The sequence below is a fragment of the Fukomys damarensis genome, unplaced genomic scaffold (assembly GCF_012274545.1).
Source record: "Fukomys damarensis isolate Sample0158 unplaced genomic scaffold, DMR_v1.0_HiC HiC_scaffold_1, whole genome shotgun sequence".
Lineage (NCBI taxonomy): Eukaryota > Metazoa > Chordata > Mammalia > Rodentia > Bathyergidae > Fukomys > Fukomys damarensis.
The window spans coordinates 27,628,410-27,639,222 of record NW_022900913.1 but is presented as its reverse complement, the minus strand read 5'-3'; the positions used below and the strand labels follow the sequence as shown (position 1 = coordinate 27,639,222).

General features: G+C 36.4%; 1 protein-coding gene across 7 annotated transcripts in view; it reads right to left on the bottom strand.

Annotated features, from left to right (window-relative positions):
- Positions 1–10,813, bottom strand: part of Spef2 (sperm flagellar 2) — a 172,462-nt gene that overhangs the window by 33,866 nt on the left and 127,783 nt on the right. For 5 of the 7 annotated variants that reach the window (XM_033759234.1, XM_033759304.1, XM_033759177.1 and 2 more), the window contains one exon: positions 7,443–7,672. In XM_033759234.1, coding sequence (XP_033615125.1) covers positions 7,443–7,672 — 230 coding nt within the window. Of the gene's footprint in view, positions 1–4,739; positions 6,124–7,442; positions 7,673–10,813 lie in introns of those variants that run through there. The other 2 variants (XM_010605457.2, XM_010605458.3) reach the window with 2 other exon arrangements.

The following is a 10,813-nucleotide window of genomic DNA, read 5'->3' as shown; positions in this document are numbered from 1 at the left end:
GTGTGTGTGTGGGGGGGGTTCTTGCAGAATTACCACAGGGCCCTTGTATCCATGTAGCTTGCTCTCATGGGCTTTCTGTGTGGGGAAGGTGTGCTATGGGCTTCATTCAAGAATCCATTTCTCCACACAGAAGAGCAACATTACTTTTCACAATTTTCCTTCCCACGATGATGAAGAACATGATGCATGTTCGAGATCTACTTGTGAGATCTCTTCCACCTGCTTGAGTCCGTCCTATCCTCTCTAGCAATGAATGGCACAGCAAACTTGTTAATTTACACAAAGGATATCAGGCTTTGAGATCCTTCCTAGGTGGCTTGGTAAAGAAGCTGTGACTAATGCCACATCATTTTTCTGTTCTCAAAAATTTTATATGCATTTTATATACATTTTATTATTTGCAAATTGAGGATTTCAGGGAGTAACTGGATTTCCTTCAGGGAGCAACTGGTATTTGAGGATTTTGTTTTGTGTATTTGAGGATCCTCAAATACCAGTTGCTCCCTGAAGGCACAGAACTTAACTTACACCACACATATACGTACATGTCCCTTTTATAAATTCTTTAATATTAATGATTATTAAAGTACAGATCCTCCTTGATTTATGATGGGGCTATATCTAAAAAAAAATCTCTATTTTAAATTGAAAATATCTTAAATTGAAAATGCACTCACTGCACCGAACCTGAACTTCCTCTCTTAACAACACAGTACACTGTAGAAATAGATTATATTCCTGTAGTCACGTGGATGACTTGGAACTGTGGCTCTCGACTACTGCCCAGTATCACCAGAAAGTATCTTACCACATATGGTCAGCATGGGAAAAGATCTCGAGTCAACGTTTTAATTTTTATTTCTACTCATATCACATATATCACTTTTGCACTATTGTAAAGTTCCAAAGTCATAAGTTGAACCATTTAAAGATGGGACCATCTGTATATGCCCTATTTTATTATATAATGAAAAATTGAATATGTGTTTTGTGTGATGTCATATTTAAATATCTATTGTTGGCACAGTGTCAGTGCCTTTGTGCTGTTATTGCTGCTTAATGGTTCATGCTTCTAGGCTTTGACTCCTCAATTAGATTATGTAGTAAACTCTTCTGATCAGAACTATACTCACTTTTTTAACTCCATTATCTATAGCTGCCTGCTAAGCACTGAGTCCTTTGTAGAAAATAAATCTCTCTTCTTAATCAATTTTCACCATCTCATATCTCTTAAACTCTTTTAACTGCAAACCTTTGACACTGGTTAGTATACCTCTGCCTTTCGTACCTCATCTAACTTCTCTTTGGTCTTTCAATGAGTCTTTTTTGCACTTGTTAAAATAGATCTCAATTTTTTCAAATTCTAACTGTTACAGTTTTTCATTTTAAATTATTCTACTTGTAATGGACAGCTACTACCTTCATTTTCTTATCTGAGCATTGGATTACTTGACAGTCTTTTACACTAAACCATGCCTGATGTCTGCTATACAGATATAAATGTTGGTCAATAAATCAATAAATGTGTGAAAAAAGAGTCTCTTGTCATAAGCTAGAGCCTTAATTTCCACTAATTTATATAGCTCTGTAGTAAGATATTTTTAGCTCTGCAGTAAGATATTTTCTAAAAGATATTTTCTTGAATTTTAAACATACAATTTCATTTTCCAGAAAAGTTCTTAGGCCTCCTGAGGAGAACACTTGAAACTCTGTCCACTGTTTTATCAGTTACAAAGGCTTCTAGATTCACTGCTGCATTTCTGTGATCTGAATCTGATCTTGTGAAGGGAGTTCACCATTGAGAGTCCACAGGATGAATGTGAATCTTGCTTCTCCTTGCTGCCACATAGTGAGATATTCCTATTAATAATATCCAAGACTCTTCAGTGTCCCTTCTCTAGGAAACATTTCTGTATTTCTTGACTTAGGAAAATGTCAGATTAATTTAAATATCAAATTACTTTACAGATCAAAATATTTGCCTAATATATATATATATATTTTTTATTTTTATAATTTTTTGAGTCTTTAAACCTTTAAATCCACAGAACTTCCTAGTTAGCACTTGCAAGCAAAAAGAAAAAAAAAACAGGTGCCCTTGAGGCTTTGTAAAGAAACTGTGTCTGTTGCTTTCTAGACAGTCTCTTGTCCTTGGAGTCCTTTCTCTATGTCAGTTGACTGTGAACACCTTTGATAAATAATCCTCTCCTGTGCGTCCTTTGCAAGCCACTCAAGACTTCACAACTGACCTTGAGCACTTTGTGACTTCACCTTCTGCTTTTTGTCACAAGGAGACTGTTTTCTGTCGTGCAATTTCAAAGTCTCCACATCTGCTCCATTTTTCCTTGTCTTGCAATACTCTTCTGGTTGTTTCCCTGAAAGGTTCAGTTTTAGAAACCTCCTTTGGGCTGATCTCAGGCTGTCCTACATGGACAAGGACTACCTTGTCCACTGACTCTTGTAAAAATGTGTAGCTGAATGATGCAGCTCAGCCCTATAGCCTAGAGTCCTGCATATGTGTCCTCTGCTTCTGAACCCAGCCAAAAGAATCGAAGGATCTCCAAAGGTATTCCAAGGAGAGCAATGTTATAGGCCTTGAACACCTAAATGCTGCCCCTTTTGAAGGAGTGACGATGTAAAATTTTCTGTACTAAGTTCTTTCCAAGTAGCTCCTAAGTAGAAGTCAAAAGAATTATGAACCATATCTCTACAGGTATTATACATGCTGATAGGCTTTTGAGAAAAAAAACATTATAATGATTTATGTGAGGACAGGAGAGCACTTAAAAGTGCTCTAGTTTTAAGAAACTACAAATAGCTTTTGTTGAAGAAAGGATTATCTTCTCCGTGTACTTTTGGATGTTTAGAGTCCCCCAGGACTCATATGACTTCATGGCTTAATTCTATCAGGTAGTATTTTTTTTAATTGGAAACACTCTGGGATAGTTTTGCAGGTGCCTATTAAGATATCTGTAACCATAGGATACCAAACTAACATTTTTAAATAACAATAAATTAGTTTTTATCACTGTTGAATGATTTTATATATTATACACTAGGTATGATATTACTATAATTCTGTGATTAAATCCTAATAGCTTGTATTCCACTCAAATTGCCTCTTCTATGTACTATGTTCTTCCTAAAAACTATAAATATACAAATTAGTTGAATTCTCCTAACAACTCCATGAAATAAGTATCTTTACTATCACTTTTATAAACGAAGAACTGAGGCACAGATTCAACAACAGTCATTTGACAAGAAGTAGACTTGAGAAGAGCTGTCTGATTCAGACCATCTCATCACAGGTTAAGGCAGGTAAGGAGTAAATTAAATATGAAAAATGCTAGCATAGAGTCTGACGCATAGTAATTGTGCCAAACTCGCTATTGCTGTAATGCAGAAAATATTTATTCTCTCTCCCAGTGTGCTGGGAGTATTCCTGGGATAATGGTTAAAGAAAAGAAACTGGCTGCTTCAGACTCAAGTCACTCTATAATTCTGAGATATAGATGGATCTTTGCTGATTAGCAGGAAAAAAATGCAAGCACGATCAGTTATTTCATTGGATCTTGCATGATGTTGCTTAATGATCATGCACAAGGTCATTTTTGTCTGGCATATTAATAACAGTCATATGCATAAATTGTATTTAAATCCGATCATTACATTTGCCAAAGGAGGTTCAGAGCAGTCACAAAAGGCAGAGTTTGTCCAGAAAATGAGTATTAAATATGACATGACAATATATGTTGCATTAAACTATAAGCACTACAAGGAAAGAACTAAGACTTAATGAACTTTCTGCTGAGTATTGGTTCATCCACTTGAAAGTAAAAGTCTACATTAAAATAGTTGAGGCTATTCTTTCCCTTTATGTCCTGATACTAGCTACTCATAAGTATTTAAAGTATTAAGTCACTTGTTTTAATCAATGTTTACCATTTCTTCATTAATTTTATTCGTGTGGCATAATTAAAAATTGCAGAGTATATTTAGTAATGTCACTATTCCTTACAAATTTGTTTAAAAATCTGTTTGCCTAGTAACATTGTGACCATTATATGCAGACTTGTATGCTTTTCTAAAAAAAAAAAAAAAAAAAAAAACTGCATCAGCCCTGATAAAAACATTCTGTTCATCATGTTTTTGCAGCTTTTAGTGAAGGCTGTATCTTAGATATGAACTGCATGAACATGTAAGCAGTAGTATAAGAAACTTCATATCTCTTGGGTTAGAAAGAAGAACTTTCAAGTTCAACCAGGACGCTCTGCAGGATGACACATTTAGAAATGCACCACATTCAGTCAGTTGTTCCATGCTTTCAAAGCTCTTATCCCTTCAACTGAGATTGTCTTTCAGGGTAAATACAACGGGAGGCACCACAGACTACTGCCTTCCAATTGTTGGAAGGAATTCAAAGAATGGATGGGCAAAAAAAAATGTTAGAGGTGATGGATATGATAACTGCCCTAAATTGATCATTATGTATTGCATACAAGTATCAAAATACCACACTGTATCCCATAAACATGTGCAGTAATTATGTGTCAATTAAAAAATAACCCAAAATGCACTCAAATGTCTACCCACAGGATGGGTAAATATGTTGTAATAAATTAGTCTCCACAAGGAAATAACGTAATTTATTTCATACAGAAAAAGGAACAACTTACAACTACATGCAACGTTATAAATGAATCTCAATAATGAGAGTAAAAGAAACCAGGCCCAAAGGCTACAAATTTCATGATTTCTCCTGTTTTTGTAACATGTGAGAATATGTAAGACAAACGCTGCTAGCTATTGGGCTAGTTGTTACCTGGGCAGAGGTGATGTTGGCGACTCTAGTGAGCACCAAATTTGCCCGTGACTTGAGCTGGGAGCTGCCTACACACGTGTGCTCCCTTCGCAGAAATTCATTGCTCTGTATATTTTCAATAGGTATATTTTCCTAATGTATATTGTACTTCCATACATTTAAAAAAATTTTAAAATCCATGTTAAACAGAAAATTTGGAAAATATTATGAAGAAGAAAAAAGTACCCTATAACACTCTCATAAAAGAGATGAGTGGGTGTGTATGATTAAAGGTAGTGAACATCGCAGTACTGAGTATGAAAGACTAAGCCTGTGTCTATTTTATGGGGACAAGAGTGACGGGGAGAAAGAGTGAGTGATAATAATTAAATTCTCTTAGTATTTGGGGTCTGACTTTGAGGGTGCCAGAAGAGAACTTCCAGTTCTGTGACCCTAGGAGATACAGAAAATGGGGTGATCATTAATTTTTCCTTCCCATTACAGTAACAGCAAAGACAACAATGAGCAATACTTCTGATATCTAACACGATGATAAATATTTTACATATACCTAGAATTAATATATATTTCATAATTCATTTTGAAAAATCAAAATCCTTAAATCAAACAGCATTATACAGTTTTGTGAATTCTGTCCTGATGACAACTTCCAGCTGTGTTAGTTCTCCAGCCTGAGTGAGTATAGGGGCTCCCTAAATAAGACTCCCTTCCATTCACCAGTAGTTCATGCAGCTGGGAAGGAGATGGTGTCTCCGGACCATTCGCCGCCCTTCATCTTCCCATCCTCATACCTTACAGGTACATAAATATCTTCTAGATCCTTGCCACCAAAACACTCTTGACCCCCTTCGCTTTTTCCTCCAACATTTTGCTCCACAAAGTTTTCCCTGCTCAACCTCATTGGCTGCACCCTGATTCTCCGTGGCATTCTGGAGCACTTTCATCAAGTGCTGATTCTCTCCCAGAAAGAACCCACATTTTTATTTTCTTCTTCTTTCTTCTTTTTCCTAATTACCTTCTAACTTCCCTAGCAAAAGTGGTCTTCTTACTTCTGCTTTTTACAATGTAAGTATTTCTCCCTCTTTTCTTCCTTTGTTCTTCTTCCTTCCTATTTCTACCATGTTCTAAAACTCTTCTGCTATATCATGGAGTTCCTTGCAACACCCAACAGGTCAATGTCTGTTCAGGTTTACTGGGCAGGCAAAAGAGTGCTATCTCTGAGGAGTTGAAAGGTCTTGAGAAGAGTTGCTTTGCCAGTTTGAGCAGAGATGGGCCTCATGGGGAAAACAAGGAAGCTCCTGAGGGGACAATCAGATAAAAAACAAAACACCTGTACTCAACACAATGTGCCTTTGTTGTTCCTCAATAAATCTGGGGGGTTGAGTCAGTTCAGGGCTTTACTTCATTGCAGTGAAGATGCCTCCCCCACCCACAAAGATATTCTGTCTCTTGCATCTTCATTTGTCTCTCTAACAGGATTTGAAGACTGGAACCCAGACCTCTAACATATTCTGAAAGCTGATCAATGTTTTCTGTTGACATTTTTTTACCCCCCCACCCCAAAAGATTCTAGAGTTAATGTAAACTAATGCTCTTTTTAATTTTTTTAAAGAAGTGATTTTTGGTGTGGACTTCTGGAAATGCTGGCCTAAGTTTTTAAAGGTGTCCATTGTCTGGGAAAGAGTGATGATATCCCAAGGGGTTAGATACTCTGGAAAATAAACTAAAGCTCTTTACAAAAGGCAACCGAGTTCAGTGAGAAGGACTAAAACCATAAATCTGCAGAGTTCTAAATAATTTATAACCATAGATAAATTATTTAACTGCGGTGTGACTTAATGTTTGGTCCTAAAACATACAGACGACAGTCCTACATGACTGCTCTGGATTCCATGTGGGATTCATTGAAAACTGGAAGTGGGACAAGCTCGCATTGTCAAAGTCTGTGCAGAAGCTACTGAGCCACAATAAGAGAATGCAAAGGAATTAAATAATTTGTGCACAAAAAATAAGATGTGCACATATATTTGAACAAATTAATTAGGTGGATATTTGTTAACATGTTGTATAGTTTTACTCAAGGTTCATGAAACATTGAGGAAAAAGGCAACTATAAAAGGTACCTCTTGGGTCAGGATTTTAGCTCAGTGGCATGGCACCTGCCTCACAAGCACAAAGTCCTGAGTTAGATCCCAAGTACCACAAAGAAAAAAAAAGACCTCCTCTACTCCCTAGTCTCCCTTCATAACGTACATAGAAACACAAACTCATAATCCCAGTTTAAATCCTAAACAGGAATTATTCATAAAGACTTTGTCTTCCAACGCATAGAGCTAATAATCAACTTTACCAACTCCCCAGCAAGGGAGGGGTTGGACAAGAGGGAAGGTCAGGATCAAAGAGCATCATACTGCTCAAGTATTACACAGTCATTGTGAACCCCCTCTGCTTTAATTCAAAGTGTGCTATGCAAAGCGATTATCTGATACTAGAACAAAGCAAGGGGTCCTTGTGGTGTCACAAAGTCCAAGAGAGTTGATTGTACTTGTGGAGAAGTAGTGGGTATCCCAGTGAATCATGACCTTTTTGGTGCTCTTTTCATAATTAGTTTTCTTACCTTTAGGGGCTATGTCTAAGAACTGATCTCCAAGATTTTCAAGCTGTTCAATGGTCAGGGTGCCATTTTCTTCTTTTTCTACAGGCGGAGGATGAGTTGGTGGTGGAGGATCTGGGAAGACTTTTATATCGTCATTAATGAAGAAGTTTTCTTGGCCTAAATAAAGCTCATTCTGAATTTTTGTAGCTGTTTCAATGTGATAGCAAGCTACTGCAGTTAATTTTTCTATACTGAAAGTAATAAAATGAACAGGGTTATCTCAGTTAAAGATCCTATTATGTTCTTTTTTTTCTTTTCTTTTTTTTGGCACTGGGGATTGAACTTGGGTCTTTGCGATTGTGAGGCAGGTGCCAGAACCACTGAGCTAAATCCCGGCCCTAAAGATCCTATTAGATTCACAGTATTTGTTCATAAGAAATGCATACAGAAATGGACATATTATACAGTTAAGTTAGACAATTCAATCTGTATATTTAAAGCTTCAATTTATTCTCAAGTCTATTTTGTGAAAAGGGTAGACATAAATGCAGATTAAACTCAAGTATTGCACAGCCAATGGTTACACATGGTGAACAAAAGATGATTCATTAAACACAGGTTTTATTAGTATTGGAGCATATCTTATTATTAGATCCCATTCTAAATGTCAACCAGAATAAGGTGATATGGCAGTTTACAATGTAAAATATGACTCTTAGAATAATATATCTCACTTAAAATCAGAACAAATTTTGAAGTGAGTCAAATTTGATAATATACTTCTAGAAAAGAGGCTTTTCTCCAACTTTTTATCAAGAGGTTTAACATCATCTAAGATGCAGTTGGCAGAATAACCTCTGATGCACAAATCCACTGCCAGCCCATTGCTATCTCCACAAAAGTCACAATTCCTAGGAACCTCCTGAGTCTATAAGCAGCAACAGTTATGGAGCACTATGTTCCAGTAGAAAGAGCATTAGGATCAGAATTCTCACCTAGGACACTTGCCATGGGTCCTGACGCAAGTCATCTAGGCTCTCTGAATTCCCTACCTTCTCCATGAAGTCAATGACACATCTCTTTCTTCCTTGTTTTGAAGTCATATAGGTCATAGACTCAAACTATACTGAGGATACAGTTACTAGTTTCATAAAAGATCGTTTTAAAGGCTAGAGAAATTTTACACGCAAATATATAAAATACCACTGTGTTGAAAATAGGATCCTATCTATATCTTATAATGAAAAGTTGAACATCATAATAAAATACTCATTTAATTTGCTTGTATATAATTGGGATCACCAACATATTCATACACTGAAAAAATAGTATTATTTACTGTCTTTCAAAGATGTCCTTGAATTCAACTCCAGAATGTTGTCTTTATATCAATGTAGTATTCATTAGCTAATTAGTTTACTATTTGGAGTGTTTCTGTGCTGGGGCACAGCTAAGAAGGGCATTGGGTAGCTACTGAGTTTACCCAAAGGAAGAGAATCTCCATAAGTAGACTGAGACCCAATCAAAACCAGGGTCTCAAACAGGTGTGCGCCACCTAGTGGAAAGTGACCAACGTGACCAGAGTACGATGAGCAAAGTAAAAGACTGATACAGGGAAAAGGATAATAGATCTTATGGCAAATAGAAGGAGACCAAGAAACCAAAGGTGGGGGAAGGAGAGAGAGGTAGGAACGTAAAAAGAATTAAGATGTCATGTACAGGTAGCAACTACCCATAATGAATGTAATCATTGTGTCACAAATGTGAAATAATAATAATAATAAAATAATAATGAAAATGGAAGGGGATCAGAGAGGAAGGGAGGGAGGATGGTAGGGAAGGAAAGGGGAATAAAAAGAATCAAGACATGTTAAATACACATACCTACTCCCTGAGTGTGAGCAACGTGTATAGGATGTATGTATTAATAACAGCTTTGAAAAAAAGAATATAAAGGGGGAAAATGTCAGTAAAGGGAAAGGAAGGATTTGAAATTCAAAGCGATTTCATCCCCCCATCCCAATCACATTTCTGTGTTTTTAACTTCTCTTCTTGAGGACATCCATGACAGCAACTATAGATTCAGAGAGTAGAAGTGTGTGTGTGTGTGTGTGGTGTGTGTGTGTGTGTGTGTGTGTGTGTGTGTGTGTGTGTACCGAAATAATCTGGGAACTATGAGTACACTGGATAGAAATAATCTCCATTTATACTATGGCCATTTGGATGAGTCATTAGAATGAAGATATGTAGACAAAGTAGCAGGCACAGAGCAGAACTGTGGGGCTGGCACTGACTGAATTACACTGACGTGTGGGCTTTCATCTTTAAAATTTTTTTTTTTTTGCTATGGAACATCAGTACTAAATAACTGGGTTGTAGATTTTACATGAAACTTTCATTATGACACAAGAACGGGAGAAAAGAAAGCCAAAAAGTTTTTTCCCCCTATGGTAGTTGCTGTTTCTGAGAATACTTACCATTGGTATCCTATTTCCTTAGTAACTTCTACATTTTCAGTAAATGTTGATAGCCAATTGTAGTGATTTTAGATCAAGGAGAAATTTCCGAAGTAGCTTAGTGTAGTGTTTCCTTTTCTAGATGAAGCTGATGAAGCCCAAAACATTAGGCATGCTACTAATTTGTAGAAAACGTGAGACTCCTGGCATCCTTCTTACACAATCAGGGTCCTGCTTCTCAAATGAGAGCATCTCTACTCTGCTGAGATACTTCTTTATGCCTTTTGGGGGGAAGTAAGAGTATGATACTGACTGTTCCTCACTAGCAGCAAGAGTGGGCGGAACCCTTTGAACTCCACAGAAAAACAGAGCTAAGGGAGAATCAGGCAAACTACCAAAATGAATGACTTTTAAATCTCTCACTAATTTGTTGTTATCAATAAGTCTGGCATTGGGAAGATAAGGAACATAATCTTACTTCTGAAAAATATTCTAAAATGATTTATAATCTTACCTGTACACAGAGGTTCCCACTAAGTAATGTGAAAAGTGAACACATAAATACTATACAAAATTGGATATTGTAATAGAACATACATGTCTTACTGCTTGCAAAGAAGCAATATAAACGCATAGTAAATAGTAAAGCTGACTTCATGTATTGATAAATAGGATTTCCTAAAAGGTCAAATTTAAATTTGTAAAGGTAATTAAAATTTGTAAACATCTCAAAAATCCTTCTGATTTTGGCATTGAGAAATTTACAAAATGAATTTTATTTATTTTTTTAGTACCAGGGATTGAACTCGGGACCTTATGCTTGGGAGGCAGGTGGTGGCACCACTGAACTAAATCCTGGGCCCTACAAAACATATTATTAAAAAGAAATGTAGAAAAGAAAAAAATATATGAGAAAATGAAAAAATAAATAAAGTG